The sequence below is a fragment of the Amia ocellicauda genome, chromosome 2, assembly GCF_036373705.1.
Source record: "Amia ocellicauda isolate fAmiCal2 chromosome 2, fAmiCal2.hap1, whole genome shotgun sequence".
In the NCBI taxonomy this organism is placed as follows: domain Eukaryota; kingdom Metazoa; phylum Chordata; class Actinopteri; order Amiiformes; family Amiidae; genus Amia; species Amia ocellicauda.
In genome coordinates, this window is record NC_089851.1 from 38,199,674 (window position 1) to 38,216,306 (window position 16,633).

Consider the following 16,633-nt stretch of genomic DNA (forward strand, 5'->3'; position numbering starts at 1 on the left):
AGTCTAAATTGATAGTGCTAAAAAAAAAATTCCAACTAAATCTATACCTACAAATTATTTTTCCAGCTTATGCGTTTGCTGAATTGATAGACAATGCTTTGTCAGCAACCTCACAGAACAATGACATCAGGTCCATTGACATTAGATTGGTGAGTATAGGTTTTTATTCCTTATTTAATTAGACATTTTATTGCTATTGTTAACTACTACAATATTGGTTGTTATAACTAACTTTTTCCCCCCCCCCTTCAAGCTATTTGATGAATCCCATGGTAAACCTGCAGTAGTTGTCTTGGATAATGGCAGTGGCATGTCAATCAAGCAGCTCAATAACTGGGCTGTTTACAGGTTGTCCAAATTTTCAAGAAAAGACCATGAATTTGAAAGGTTTGTATTCTTTTAGAATTGAAACTCCTATTCCTAAAACCTGCACAAAATTAATGGTGATGCTAGGGTATGTTGAATAACATGAATAGTAATTGAGTATGATAGGCATTGTTATTAATAATTACATTTAAACATTGGAATTCAGGTTTTTCCTCATGACACATGTCTGTACATTGCTGCTGTTTTGGATATTTTTTTTAATCGATTTTTATTTTTAAAATAGTGATCATAGTGGTTATATTCGACCATCTCCAGTGCCTCGCAGCTTGAACAGTGACATATCCTACTTTGGAGTAGGTGGAAAGCAAGCGGTTTTCTACATTGGACAGTCAACTAGAGTAAGTAGCATATAGAACGTTCCCTTTTATTAACATATTTGCTACAAAGTATTTAGTAAGTATTTTATGTTCATCGGTTTAGTTTTTTCCCAGCGTCATTTGATAGCCTTTCTACCTAGTACTTAAATGGATATCGCAGAAGAATGTTTTGTTCGATGGTGGCTTTGAAACTGTTTACCATTTACATCTCACTATGAATCAGAATTACTTTAATGATTTGAGGCAGGTGTCATCAGTACATGCTTTTCACAGAAGGGTTCATGACATTGGATCCCGCCCCTACCCAACAGATAACAACACATAGGCAAAAGCACAGTCCATATAGGTTCAGATTGCCTTCAGAATTAACAATAATTGAAAATTGCTCCAACGGTTACTTAAAAATAAAACCTCCCCCTACTGACTCCTACCCCTGACCAGTCACACAATAAAGTAATATATCTGCAATACAGTTAAATACATTTTAAATAAAAGATTAATCATCCTGTTCAACATAGCTGTTTGCCATCTAACAGAAGCAATATTTTGTCTTAAGATTTTATTACAGCTTTCTCTCAAATTGTACACATGGTGTTGTATCAGACCAGTTTTTAAGGTCAATGGATGTTTTGTTTTTCCCTATTTGATAGTTTTTTATGTAACTTTCAAGTTTTGACTTCTTGATCTCCTGTATCCCACTCTCTTGATATGACAATAGATGTGTAAACTTGATCTTAAAACAAATATTTGGGCAAACTGATCACTATATTTAATTTCAAACTAGAACATGTCAAATGCATAACCAGTCAGTGGTGGAGAGGGTCTACAGACTTAAATTGGTTTATTTGTATTAATTTAGATGATCACTAGACCATTAGGATCTCTAGATGTTCATGAGCTTGTACTTTCAAAAGATGACTTTGAAAAGAAAGAGAAGAAGAAGGAAGCGATATACAGCGGATTCATTAGAAACCGAAAGGTAAGCATATTTACTATTCTTGGATCTAGATTTAGACTTAAAAGATGATAATTTGTTCTAATTTGAATTAATATTTGTAGAAGAGCTTTCAAAGTTAAACACACAAATATTTGCCAGCAATAAATTATAATTCTACAATACAAAACAGGATATGAAAGAAAGAAATGGGCCTCAAACATATAATAAGTGAGCAGCAAGTAGCTCGGGGGCTTTAGGTTGCATTTCCCTGCTCTAGGGACTTGGTCTAGACAACCTCGTGTTTTCTGATTTATGCACAGGTTAAGGTTGATTGGGAGAAACTGTTAATGTCTCTGTGAGCAGCAGACCCACTCAATTTAGATTTAAAGTCATAATAAATCTGAATGAGAGATCACCTGCCAACATAACTTCCACTTCACGTTTCAATACTTGTGTGTACTTAACTTCCTGCAGAGGATGTAACCTGTTCAGTTTAATCATACATCAGTGCTACCAACTGTTTTAGTGACCATAGTGACTATTTTGTTTAGTTGCCTACAGGCAGCCACTGTGTGGTGGTGTTGTTGTTAAAGTCTTTTAACTGCCAGATTCCAGTTGTTATCCGTGAAATCTATAGCGTCTCACAAATAGTAGTAGCAAGGCTATAGATGTTTAACTACTTTATACTTGATTTTTGACCTTTGCTAAAATGTATATATTCATTTTTCTAATTCCTGGATACATTTTTCAAAGGATCCCTGTATTTTGATAATGTGTATACTTGATCTCTAGCCAGGTGATTCTTCTCACATAACTACTGACGATGAGCATTTCCTGCATGGTATTATAAGTGAAGAAAATGGAAAGGACAGTTTTACAGCTGTGGTGATCACTGGAGTTCAAGCAGAGCATGTCAGCTACTTGAAGAGCTACTTCCATCTATGGACCAGAGAGCTTGCGTGAGTTTTAACAGTACTCTATTGACATTGTGCTAATTTTACATTTTCTGTAGGAATGCAAAAAAATACTATAACACAAGTAAATCTTTTTTTTTTTTCTTTTTCTTTCAAATTTGCATTTCCAGGCATGTTTATCATTATTATGTGCATGGACCCAATGGAAATGATATGAAGTCTGCAACGAGGAACACTGGTTTCATGCAGAACATTGATATTCAGGTAATGTTAGAGTAGGTTAATTGTGATGTTAGGCTACACTAAAATCTTCTATTGTTAGTGTTTTTGCATTTTCTCTCTAGAGATGGATGGATAAGATCAGGACTTCATCTTTCAGACAGTGTGACCCTATTTTGAGCTTGAAAATATTCAATACACACACACACCTCCCTCCACACAGACAGATTTGAAAAGCATCATATTGTAGCCTAATTATGAAATCATTTTTGATAAGTTTGATAAGGCTGAAATCCTACTAAATTAATGGGATGGTTGGGGCTGCATTGATGCACAAAAGAGTTCCAGACGGGGCTTCGTAGGTCTCCGGAAGAGTCACAAATCATTTTCTACACTTAGATGGGCTCTGTGTTTTATAATGTCACAGCCCCCAGGTTAAGATCCCCTGGATTAGATGGACAGATTAATTGATATTCAGAAATATTTTATTTTCTTTAATGAGTCCTAATCCCAAAATATTTTTGTTGTTACTTGTGTGATTTATTATTCTTTTATGTATGTATGTGTATGTATGTGTAGAATACATATATAGAATATAATGTGTATATATACATACACACACTACCAGTCAAGTTTTAGAATACCCCCATTTTTCAATGTTTCCAGTTTTTAGAGAAATTTAAGCAGTTCAAGTCCAGTGAATAACCTGAAATGATACAAAGGTAAGCGGTAAACTGGCAGAGGTTAAAAAAACCAAAACAGGTTTAGGTTACCAAAAACTGAAAAATAATGTACATTTCAGAGTTTTATATACTGTTACTACACCCTCTTTAGCATTATTTGGCAGTGTTACATGCAACTCCCGTGCATAGAAGTTACACTGTATTCCTACAATGCACACATTGTTTGAAAACTTATTCTCTCGGCTACCAGTGCATTTTATTCTCAAACACATCTTCGCCTGCCATCATTCAGAGCCCGGGGGGTAAATGTGCAGTCTGCTTCAGGAAGTTGGAGGTAGTCTCATATAGATGGTCACAGATCACTCGGTTTCGATCGTATTTATTTGCAAATAGGCTTGTTTTGTACAGAACAACCTAACAATTAATCGAGTATATATTTGATGTTCTATCAAACGCACAGAAATTCAGTTCCAATTATGTAAATCGTTGTGTATTAGTACACTGTAAACAGAGTTTTCCATCTTGACATTTTGAGCTCTCTACGGGTGTGTTGCTTCTACCAAAACATGGATGGTCTTGTTCTGATCAGTAGACTCTGTGGTCCCAGAATGTCATAATTGTCTATTTTCTGAGATTTTGTACATACATATATACATATATATACACGCATGCCTGGACTACCCTAGATTTGGCAACCCAGGTCACACTTTTCGGTATTGTGAAATGCATGCTTGTTTAGTCTGTGGGCTGTTGCAGGTATGCTGCAAAACATGTCAGCAAATGTGTTTCCTGATTAGTTGATAAAAAAATAACCAGGAGACTAAACCCACAGCAGAAATGAATTGTGTGATTTAAGAGCGGAACTTCTATTTAAGAGCGGTTATATTTTGATTGAGAAATTCCTTATGGTTCTCTTTCACGTTTGCATCTGAACATTGACAGAAGCCGAAAGAGTAATGCTGAATATGTATCTCTGTGCAAGAGCTCAAGCACAGATCCTAATTCCTTCTCCCATCAAGTTATTTTAGCAAAACTTTTCTTTAATTTTGTGTAGTAGTTTATTTGCAATAAATATGTACAAAAGTTAGATTTTCTTAAGACTTTCTAATCTACTTTTTTATGTGAAACCACTCCTCACACAGTTTTCTTCCATTATCCATGTAACAATTAACAAGAGTTTTGTGCCAATTCTTTTGTTAATTGTATTTGAGTATTATCCAGGTGTCCTATAGATTAGACTGTTTAGTACATAATTACTTTAAATCCATCACTTTTTCTTCTTAGATCTCCATGTCTGAGAAATCGAAGCAAACGAGAGTTGTTAATCTCAGAGAGATCAATGATGACATGCAGACTCGTTACATCAACTCCTCAGCAGACAGTTTTGAATTCAGGACACGTGTTGAAGATGATGGGGTTGTGGAGGGAATTATTAGATATCACCCTTTTCTTTATGATAATGAAACGTACCCCGATGACCCTAACATCGTCTCAAGTAAGTCTTAAGGTGTCTCATTGACTACAATAACCACCAGGGTTTTCAGAATTTGTAATGGTTTTCAAAAGGTTAAAAACACAATTCTTTGACCCATTATTTTTGTCACACTTCATTCCTTTTAAATCGGTGGATCCCAACCCTGGTCCTGGAGGGGGACCCCCTACCCTGCTGGTTTTTGTTCAAACCGAGCTCTCAATTACTTAATTTAATCTTAATTGAATTAGCAACATGCCTAGATTTGACTTTTTAATAAGAATAAGAATTGTTCTTTATACAATTCTGTACTTAGCTTAAAACCCCTACTGTTTCCAACAATTAAAAAAACTGATATAGGAAATTGTTAGTTCAATTAAGGGTAATTGAGTAATTGAGAGCTTGGTCGGAACAAAAAACAGCAGGGTAGGCGCTCCTCCAGGACCAGGGTTGGAAACCACTGCTTTGAACTATAGCAGTTGTGAGTACATTTATTAGAACACCCTATTGTGCATGAAGTTGCGTTTTTATGCTCAGTAAATCACCCCACTGTAAGTTGTTAAAAATAAGCAAAATTATGTGCTACACTTGCAATTAATGTAATGCAATGCATAGCCAGTAATCGTAAAAGTTTTTTGCCATCTTGTACATGCAGTCTTGGATCAGCATAAGGACTAAGATAAGTCATTCTAACATGATACAAAACATACTTCAAAGAAACTCAGCTGTTTTTAGTATTGAACTAGTTTCATGCAAGATGAAATTGCAAAAGGTTATTAGCCTAACGATTACTCGGGTGAATTTTTGCAAGTTGATTAAAATAGATTTATAAATATACACCTTTATGATAGATAAAGGCATTGAACCCAGTTACAAAATTAGGCATACAATTGTCTTTAGAATATTGTTAGAGAATTAGCATGTTTTCACATAATACAGTTAGCCATATCAGGTTAATTTAAACATGGTACATTTGGAAATAAACTATTACCAGTATGTAATTTCCTTACTAGTGCATCCCTTCATTTAGGTTCAGGTTACTGTACTAATGTTTTTTTAATTATTTAAAACCTGAAGCTAAAACCGTATGTAAAAATGCAGATATTTAAATGATCAGATTCTGCCAATTCATGGGAGATACAATTACTGAAGTTGTAACTCCAGTTTGTTTATTTGAAGACTGAGAGCTAATTTCTTAGTACTGTGTTTGGGTTTATGCCACAGTTGAATAGAGGCCACTTAAAATATAGAATAATTTTGTATAATATTATAAATTTGGAAAACCTTCAGTTTTTATTATTGCCGTGCTGTCTGTACCTTCGAAAATGCTATTGATGTGTCATTGTCCTTTTTAAATCTACAGTCTTGCTTTTTTGTTAACAAAATGAATGGGCAATACAGAACTGAAAGATTTCAAATGTTTCAGAACCAACAGATGATGATGATGAAGACTGTATTACCCTTGATAAAGGAGCCAGGGGAAAGCGGCCTATATTTGAATGTTTTTGGAATGGGCGATTGATACCTTACACTACAGTGGATGAGTAAGAAGTTAATAAATTATAGAAAATATGAATTAACACATTTTATACATTTTTTTTTTTTCTACAATCCAATCTTAGTCTTTTGTAAGCTGTACGATTACACATTTAGAAAAGTAATCTGTGTTTAAGCTTTACAGTAGTGCTGCAACTTTCTACTAACTCAACTAAAATCTTTTATACTCGACTAATTTGCTTACTCTAATACTTCGAGAAATACTTTGAATACTTTACAGTATATAGAGTTTAATGTTGCATTTCTGTATAAGCAATACATTAGTATAATGATGAAGTATCCAAGCACCTGGCCAACAGCCACTGCTTCCAGTATTGTAATCTTGTTTTGTTACTGATTCTTTAAGATATATGCACAGCTTGACATTCACAGAGTATTTATAAACTTCTGTGACTCTTGTTAATGAAGGCTTTTCAGATACTAAAATAATTTGCAGTAATCATTGCCCAACCTACTTCTTAATGAGTTTATAATTTACCATATATATATATATATATATATATATATATATATATATGAAGTGATCTGCCTTAAGTGCTTTGTCATGTGCTTAATTGAATCCATTTGACTGCAGAACTTTTTTTTAATTAATCATGTAGACATTATTCTTGTACTTATTTAATTCTATTACATTGATAGTCTACTTCAGCTAATTTAGCAAATTTGCCTTCATGTTTTTGCTGAGTAGGACTAGAGGGGGGGGGGGAAACTTTGGGTGCGTGGAGAAATGTAATTCTGGTTGAAGTACGTACCTGGATACTTCCATTCATACATACTTATGTGGGTTCCAATCTTATTTCTTTTCCCAGCTTTGAGTGGTGTTCTCCCCCAAAGAAGAGGGCCACTGTGCCTCTGGAGTGCTACAACAGGATCTCCGGCGTTCTCTTCACCAATGACAGGTTTCAGGTCAGCACTAACAAACTCACTTTCATGGATCTAGAACTGAGGCTGAAGGACAAGGACATTCTCTTCACACGGGTTGTGAATGGACAGGTATTTGAGCTTTTATTTTTATTTTGTGTATATTTTTGGTCTTCTCCTTTTTAGTCTTTATTTTCTCATATGCACAACAGGCCAAACAGCAGGTTGTGTGCCGGGGGGTTTCTTAGAAGAAATATACAGTTATGTAAAAATGGTCATAGATATTTCAGTTTAAAGGACAGCTATTGTGTTTTTTACAATGATTTGTTTCTATGTCTAGAGACCCCAAAATCACACTCTTTTGGGTTTCAGACATCTACCATGGAAATCCAGATTCACAGTCCTTTTGGTTAATATAATAACTGCAATCCACATGTGTTATGATATAATGATATAAAGAAATCACACTAAGTAATGGTCATGGTTATGGTTTTGAGAACTAGCAATTTAAAGAACCACAAAACAAAAACATTTGCCAAGACATAAGTGCTACATGTAAATATTGACAATTAACATTTAATTAACATTTTTTTTTCCAAGTATAACAATTCTAAAGTGTAATGCCATGTTTTCACAGTGCTGCGCTCTTGAAATAGGTGGGGTCTAGGGAAACGGACATACGTATTCAATGATATGGTGCAAAAGGATGGTGAATTATGTACAGTGCAGGGGTGAATAAAGACAAAAATAAAGATCCTCTGGAGCCTATTTGACTGGGAAATCTAAATCAGGTCCAAGTTCAAGCAAAGTTCCTATTGTGGGGTTTCCAGTTAATCTGGGAGATGCACATACAAACAAATAAATCCTCTTTAATCTATGTGTACAAGGGCAGTCTCTCACACCAAGTCAGTAGGTTTAAACATACAATCATACTTGGTTCAAACAAGATACTTATACAGTCCTGGTGCAGTTGACATCGTCATTGACAATCGTCTTGAGAAACCCCTATAGCATTGTAGCATTCTTGGATTCAGATCGTCTGAGCTTTTTCCTATTCCCTTCTTTTGGTCTTTGGTTCTCTTTGAAAGTCAACCTTTGTGAATGGGGAAAACTCACTATACAGTGCCATGAGAAAGTATTTTTCTATTTTGGCATTTTTCCTATTTTGTAGCCTTACAACCTTGGAATTAATATAGATTATTTCGGGGTTTATATTATTTGATTTACACAACATGCCTACCATGTTGAAGATGCAAAATATTTTTTATTGTGAAACAAAAAAGAAATTAAAAAAAAAAAAAAAAAAACGAAAACTTGAGCATGCATAACTATTCACCCCCCCCCAAAGTCAATACTTTGTAGAGCCACCTTTTACAGCTGCAAGTCTCTTGGGGTACGTCTCTATAAGCTTTGCACATCTAGCCACTGGGATTTGTGCCCATTCTTCAAGGCAAAACTGCTCCAGCTCCTTCAAGTTGGATGGGTTCCACTGATGTACAGCAATCTTTAAGCCATACCACAGATTCTCAATTGGATTGAGGTCTGGGCTTTGACTAGGGCATTCCAAGACATTTAAATGTTTCCCCTTAAACCACTCGAGTGTTGCTTTAGCAGGATGCTTAGGGTCATTGTCCTGCTGGAAGATGGACCTCCGTCCCAGTCTCAAAACTCTGGAAGACTGAAACAGGTCTCCCTCAAGAATTTCCCTGTAATTTAGTGCCATCCATCATTCCTTCAATTTTGACCAGTTTCCCAGTCCCTGCCAATGAAAAACATCCCCACAGCATGATGCTGCCACCACCATGCTTCATTGTGGGGATGGTGTTCTTGGGATGATGAGAGGTGTTGGGTTTGCGCCAGACATAGCGTTTTCCTTGATGGCCAAAAAGCTCACTTTTAGTCTCATCTGACCAGAGTACCTTCTTCCATATGTTTGAGGAGTCTCCCACATGCTTTTTGGGAAAGAGCAAATGTGTTTGCTTATTTTCTTTCTTTAAGCAATGGCTTTTTTCTGGCCACTCATCCGTAAAGCCCAGCTCTGTGGAGTGTACAGTTTAAAGTGGGCCTATGGACAGATACTCCAATCTCCATTGTGGAGCTTTGTAGCTCCTTCATGTGTTATATTTGGTCTCTTTTGTTGCCTCTCCGATTAATGCCTTCCTTGCCTGGTCCGTGAGTTTTGGTGGGTGTCCCTCTCTTGGCAGGTTTACTGTGGTGCTATATTCTTTCCATTTCTTAATAATGGATTTAATTGTGCTCCGTGGTATGTTCAAAGTTTCAGAATTGTTTAATAACCCAACCCTGATCTGTACTTCTCCACAACTTTGTCCCTGACCTGTTTGGAGAGCTCCTTGGTCTTCATGGTGCTACTTGCTTGGTGGTGCCCCTTGCTCAGTGGTGTTGCAGACTCTAGGGCAGGGGTGGGGAACCTTTTTCCTATCAAGGGCCATTCGAGTGTTCACAAATGTATTTACGGGTCACAACCTTAATTAATACACCTACATCAAAACATTACTACAGATGAAACTTACATTCTAATGCAAGAACAAATCACTTTTTTCTAAACTCATACACTGCTATCAAAACATAAATAACTATATATCATACAATAAGCAAAAAGCTCAAAAACTGCATACAATAAGAGAATGAAAGAAGTGTAAACGTAAATATTGGAATAATGCTCAAAAGCAATATTTTATAGTTCAAAAACAACTATAGCATTTATCAAAACATAATTGTACACTAAAGTAAACATTTTCAGCATTGTGTAAAACTTTGTTTTCAACATACAAAGCTACAGTGAATAAAATCAGTGTATTTCAATAAACTATGTACTATATATTTAGACTGCATACCTGACAGCTCGGTATAGTCCACACAGGACAGTTTCTGCACTTTCCCTGCATGAGCTCGTACCTCACACTGCATTTTGATAGCCCTCTCCAGGTGAACACTTTTACTTCATGAATATATAGCATCGCAATACATGCTCCTCCGCTGATAATGTCCATGAATCATTATTTTGGTGCGATGTGCCTGCGCTATTGCACTCTGTATTACCTGCATTTCACAACAATGTTTTCACAGCACTGGCACAAACCCACGAATGATCTGTTATTCCCATTATCACTGATGCCCCTGAATCAGTCATGTTCATATAAACGGCATTTCCGAAACGGCTCTCTTCATCTCCGTTTATAATCCATTTTTATTTGCAGGGTAATCACTGTATCCTCTCAATCTGACTACAGTTTTAAGAAAACACCTGCAATGCTGTACAATGCGTGTGTTTTTCAAGCACATGAAAGACTGTAGACGGGTAAAGATCACCACTGGAGCCTCAGTGGCTGTTTACGGCCCGGAGGCCGGATGTTCCCCAACCCTTCTCTACGGCCTTTCAGAAAAGATGTATATATACTGAGATCATGTGACACTTAGATTGCACACAGGTGGACTTTAACTAATTCTGACTTCTGAAGGTAATTTGTTGCAACAGATCTTATTTAGGGGCTTCATAGCAAAGGGGGTGAATACATATGAACGCACCACTTTTCTGTTTTTTTATTTTTTTTGAATTTTTTAAAACAAGTAATTTTTTGCATTTCACTTCACCAATTTGGACTATTTTGTGTATGTCCATTACATGAAATCCCCCCAAAAAATCAATTTTGAATTACACGTTGTAATGCAACAAAATAGGAAAAATGCCAAGAGGGGTGAATACTTTTGCAAGGCAATGTATGTTCCATCAATGGATACACTGTGCATGTACATTAATTAAAGGATGTGATAAAGAATTTATACAGATAATTATCTCTACTCTAATTATATAAACAATATCCATCCTCCTCATTAGTTGAGACTTAAGGATTTACTTTACATTCTCATGCTACCAGGCAGTTTCTTCCTATTTTCTGACTTGCACAGCTGCATGTTTAACAGTGGCACCCAAAGCTTTCTAAATCTCAAGTGCAATATGCTGATCTAGTGCTGGGCTCTTCATTTTCCTCTTGTTCACTTGATATTAAGACCTCCTAAAACCAAATAAAGTAAATCAATAAGAAAAATGTATTGGAAAAGCTTTCTAATACTTGGGGACTTGTGATTTATGCAGCCTATTTTTTTTCCTAATCTAATTCAACTGCTATGCCCTAGATCAGTGTTTGTCAACCTCCGTCACTTAAATGGCACTGGTGTTTTTTTTTTTTTTTTTTTTTTTTTTTTTTTTTTTTTTTTTAAATCAAATTCCTTAAACAAGAATTTGCGTATGCTCAGCCATCACAATAAGATTGTGGTGGTTGTGAGTAGGTAGTTAAACAGTGTTAAGCCAGGTCCACATCTGAGCAACTTGCTGTGTTTTAATTTATTTTATTTTTTTCCTGATAACCAAGGTGATAGCCTTTTTCTAATTTGTATCATTTTTACAAGGTGAAGCACTTCTGTGAATGTCTGAGAACTAAGTTGAAATGTCATGGGACAACAGATTGCACACATTTTATATGTTTTTGGACAACAGTGATACTTTTTATATATCCTGTAATTAATGATAGTTGCATTATTATTGTTGTTTAATTGCAATATTCCCTAAAGAAAATGTAATATTGTTTTTCTCCAAGGCCTATTGAATACCTTTGAACTGAAAGTAATATTAGCCAATATAGTTAATCTGCACTCAGTGGCACAGGGTGTTGTGAAATGTTTAAACACATTTAGGCCTAATTTTATTTTTAATAATGTGACTGGATGGGTTTCTGATAATGTCAGTAACATGATTATGGCATAAAATGACATTTTGATGTTTACTTCCAAATTCAAATTTTTCTGAAAGCAGTTGGTTGCAACCATTAAACTGTTCTGCCTGAGCAAAAAGAGCTTTAAAGACTACCTGACAGAAGCAATCCAAAAGGAAAGCTGTATTTGACCCATAAAGTTCCTACCTAAACCATGCATAACATTCTTGATAAGTTGGTATTCTGCTGCTGAATATTATTCCAAATACATCCCTTTTATTTTGCTACTTTAGGAACAGAGAATGAAGATTCTAAAAGAATTTACACAATGGTTGAAGGAATGTCATGAAAGGTGGGACAAACAGGTCAAGTTTACTAGTTTCAGAGGTACCATGACCAGGACTGATGTATTGACAAAGAGAATGCAGAACCCATGGGCGAGATTCGCATCAATTGAGTGGGATGGAAAAATATATAGAGAAGGTCAATATGTAAGTATTTAGTGCATTTTCAATTTTTTCAGTTTGTAAGGGAAAATCTGATGTAACGACATCTTTAAGCCCATTACGTTTTTTCTCCTTTTCCCTCCTATTGTGGCATGCACTTGGTATGAATTGTAGAATAGGTTTGGAACGCATCACCACATGGGATTCAATACAAATGAAAAATGATTTTAGACATTTTTTAAATATGTATTAAAAGTTTAAAGACGTTCTGTCACAATGCATTTTTATTTTACATTTTATTCATTATAAGAATACAAATGCAATGCAGTCAAATTGTCATTCTTTTTATGAACCTTTAAAAAGATTGTTTCCAAAATCAGCCAGTGTATAAAAAATGTTTGTGTTGACTAGGTGAAATCAGTCAAAACCCAGCCCATTTTCTATGGCAGTATAACTCAGTTCCTTCTGTTTGGAGATCATGATGATGATGTATATTCTACGGGAGGAGAAGTTCAGATTTCACTGGTAAGAAACGCCACTCTTAACTTGAGTATTGGTGCTTCGCACTCCACGACTATTACTAATACACAGTAATAATCTTGATCAAGAAAGGTACTGGTTGTAGATTACATTTTGTTCTTGATTTGTGTTTTTGCATTGGTAGTCGAGTATTCACTCCTGAATAACCAGCTGCATTTGGCATAAAATGTTTGTCAAAATCCTTCACTGTATAAAGGCGTTTCTTGTATTACCAAACATTGTCCATCACAGAAGTCCAAACATCAAACCAATTTAAAAACTACAACAAGAATCAACCAACTTTTTTATTTAAAACAATCCTATTGATGATCAAACACTCGTATGTTAATTAGTAACATGAATTGCAATGGAAAGATTTATCAGGGAGAGTGTTGCAGGATCAGGTGTTCGACTTGCTTCTAGAGCCTTACATCCACCAAAAGTAATGTACAATTGTGCCATTCAGTAAGTCACCTGTAATTACTGTATAAACATTTAATGTATAAAATATTTATTTTTTACTGTAGAATTTGCTTTAACACCCTGAATACTTCATATTTTTGTTTTAAAAAAATCATGCCAAACTGGACACTATATTTGGTATTACATAGAGTAGAACAAATAATACTTATTGATTTATTGTAAAAATGTATCTGAATAACAATTTTCTGTGACTTTGCTCTGCAGGAACCAAAGGCACTCTATGATGAACTTAAAGTGATTCCAATTTCAAAAATAGATCGAAATGTTTCCGTTAGTGTTATTAAGAAGTACATTGATGATGAAATGGCAAGGTGAGTTATTTTGTATTTATTTAAATATTTGTTTCCTTGTGAAATGTGTTATACTACATTTTATTATTGTAACAACAGGCTTCCAGACCGACTCTCAGTGACGTGGCCAGAAGGAGACGAATTGATTCAGAATGATGTTCGTTCTGCTGGAACTCCAGTTGGTAGGTTTTTCTGTAGCTTTCCTCAGTGTTTCTGCCTTGGTGTAATTAATATATTTTGTGATTCCAAGACAGATCGGTGTCCTGTTTCTTAGAAATAACTTGTATATAAATAGATTTTATTGCATGATAAATCTTGATTAGATTATATTTGTTTTAAAACATTTTAATTATTTTGAGAAATTAGTTAAATTAGTAGGTAAATTCAATACTAGCTTTAAATGTCAGTTTTGTGTTCAGTCCTATTGTTTCAGGGTTTAGATTTAGTTTATTATTGTGTTTATTTAAATGATGCTGGTAACCTACTCTTTGCTGTCTTTAGGTGCAATTAGGATTGAGATACTGAATAAGAGAGGAGAAGCAATGCAAAAGCTACCTGGCGCTAGTCACAACGCATCAAAGAAATTGCTGGTTGAATTGAAGGTCACCTGGCATTGTAAGTGTGCAAATGTAGTGTTCATCAGATATAAATAATGTATATGTAAATACAAAGTAACCACCACATTTTCACTTGTTAGTTGCATTTCATCGTTTTACTTTTTAAACTATTACCACAAAGGAATGCGCTCCAGCACATTAAATAACAGAATACAATTTATTACGAGAAAATACATTGTACAGTTTAGTTTGGTCTATAAACGATGATTTTCTATGTATTTAAATGTCTGTTATACAAGGTAAACGAAACAAAATATACATTGAAGTAAATAGCTCTTAAAGTATTTTTCTAATCACCTCATTGGATGTAAAATGTAAAAATGTGTTAAAACCACCTTAAAAAGCATTTCATGCTTTATTTGCTACATAACATTCTTGTCGATTCTCTCAAGTTCGACCAAAGTAATGCTTCAGAATGCTTTTCTGACACTGCACCTGCAGGGACAGCACTTTCAACCTTTCTTTACCATAGTAAAATAACATCATTCTCTGTTTTCCCTTGTCAAACAGCTCCCACTGGGGACATAGAAACAAACTCCCACATCAGTCAGCATGGAGGAAAATGGCCTTACTGGTTTAAAAAAATGGGTGATTTCCTCTTCACAATTACGATTTTTGTTTATTTAGACTTACTCTTTTTCTTTTTTTTGCTTATTCTTATTTCCTCTCACCTTTCAGAAAATCTTAACCAGCTGGGAAAGTACACGCTGAAGCTGCAGACAGTGCTAAATGAGAGCAATGCCGATACCTATGCTGGACAGCGTCTGCCTTCACAAGTATACGAATTCTCTATCAAAGGTAATTTTCTCTACAGTTGTCACATTTTATGGGACTACAGGTTTTGAAGAACATTTTTGAGGTCCAAATGTTACAGATTTTTAAACCATGTAAACTACCTTGGTTTATTTTCTAAGTAACATAATGCATGATTTCTACATCATCCATTCATACTGAATTTGAATTGTTTTGATACCACCATGGACAAAATTACCTAATTTCAGGGTTCGTACGGGTGCTTGAAATCCTTGAAAAAGCTTGAATTTTAAGGTGGTATTTTCAAGGTTGTGAAAGTGCTTCAATGTTAATATAATTTATCGAAGTTTGGTAATTACTGTCACAATACATCAGAAATCTGATTAAATTAATTAACAGGATTTAACTAGTTTGAGAGAGCCAGTTGATTGCTTTATGTGTGGCCAATAAGACTCCTTTGTCATCGTTTTAAAGAGAGGTGACTGGAACACAATGTATATAAACTACGGGTAATACAAGGTTCAAATCTGCGTACAGCATATTGCAATGTCTACAAGAAAGAGATTCAAGTTTTCACTATGCGAGAGTCTGCGCTACAGTCACACCAAAGGTAAACTGCAGGGAATTTTCCATAATTTCTATACGTGAGCGGCAACTCTAGGTCTTTGTCTGTATTTGATGGTATGCTGACATTTCTGTGCACATTAATGTATCTGCATATCAGTGTGTGCGCACTGCACACACGACTGGCCAGCCATGTGCGTTTCACCTGCAGGCCTATAGCCTAATAATGACATTTATGAAGTGTAACATACTGTAGCCTACCAGTGGAATAAAAACAATATGAAAACTAGTCACACCTCTCTTAAGGTGTTTATGTAGCCCCCACCTGTGAGAGCCTTAACATTGTGTGGCACTCGCAGATGTGGCTAGTGTTCATGCTTATTGTAGGTTAGCTTACTCCTGTATTGTTGTGGTGTACAGTGATTAGGTTACTCAATTAATATCGCTCATTGATATAAAATAATACATAGTCTTTTGATTTGTGTGTGTGTGTGTGTGTATATACACTCACCTAAAGGATTATTAGGAACACCTGTTCAATTTCTCATGAATGCAATTATCTAACCAACCATTCACATGGCAGTTGCTTCAATGCATTTAGGGGTGTGGTCCTGGTCAAGACAATCTCCTGAACTCCAAACTGAATGTTGAATGGGAAAGAAAGGTGATTTAAGCAATTTTGAGCATGGCATGGTTGTTGGTGCCAGACGGGCCGGTCTGAGTATTTCACAATCTGCTGAGTTACTGGGATTTTCACGCACAACCATTTCTAGGGTTTACAAAGAATGGTGTAAAAAGGGAAAAACATCCAGTATGTGGCAGTCCTGTGGGCGAAAATGCCTTGTTGATGCTAGAGGTCAGAGGAGAATGGGCCGACTGATTCAA

The 16,633-nt window shown here is 35.5% G+C and overlaps 1 protein-coding gene across 2 annotated transcripts in view; it reads left to right on the forward strand.

The window, feature by feature from the left end:
- Window positions 1–16,633, forward strand: part of smchd1 (structural maintenance of chromosomes flexible hinge domain containing 1) — an 80,350-nt gene that overhangs the window by 14,530 nt on the left and 49,187 nt on the right. For both annotated transcript variants that reach the window (XM_066723419.1, XM_066723420.1), the window contains exons 4-19: window positions 67–149; window positions 254–387; window positions 611–725; window positions 1,564–1,683; window positions 2,434–2,600; window positions 2,726–2,819; window positions 4,742–4,952; window positions 6,355–6,472; window positions 7,295–7,478; window positions 12,370–12,567; window positions 12,934–13,047; window positions 13,729–13,835; window positions 13,914–13,996; window positions 14,316–14,429; window positions 14,942–15,019; window positions 15,110–15,229. In XM_066723419.1, coding sequence (XP_066579516.1) covers window positions 67–149; window positions 254–387; window positions 611–725; window positions 1,564–1,683; window positions 2,434–2,600; window positions 2,726–2,819; window positions 4,742–4,952; window positions 6,355–6,472; window positions 7,295–7,478; window positions 12,370–12,567; window positions 12,934–13,047; window positions 13,729–13,835; window positions 13,914–13,996; window positions 14,316–14,429; window positions 14,942–15,019; window positions 15,110–15,229 — 2,040 coding nt within the window. The remainder of the gene's footprint in view (window positions 1–66; window positions 150–253; window positions 388–610; window positions 726–1,563; window positions 1,684–2,433; window positions 2,601–2,725; window positions 2,820–4,741; window positions 4,953–6,354; window positions 6,473–7,294; window positions 7,479–12,369; window positions 12,568–12,933; window positions 13,048–13,728; window positions 13,836–13,913; window positions 13,997–14,315; window positions 14,430–14,941; window positions 15,020–15,109; window positions 15,230–16,633) is intronic.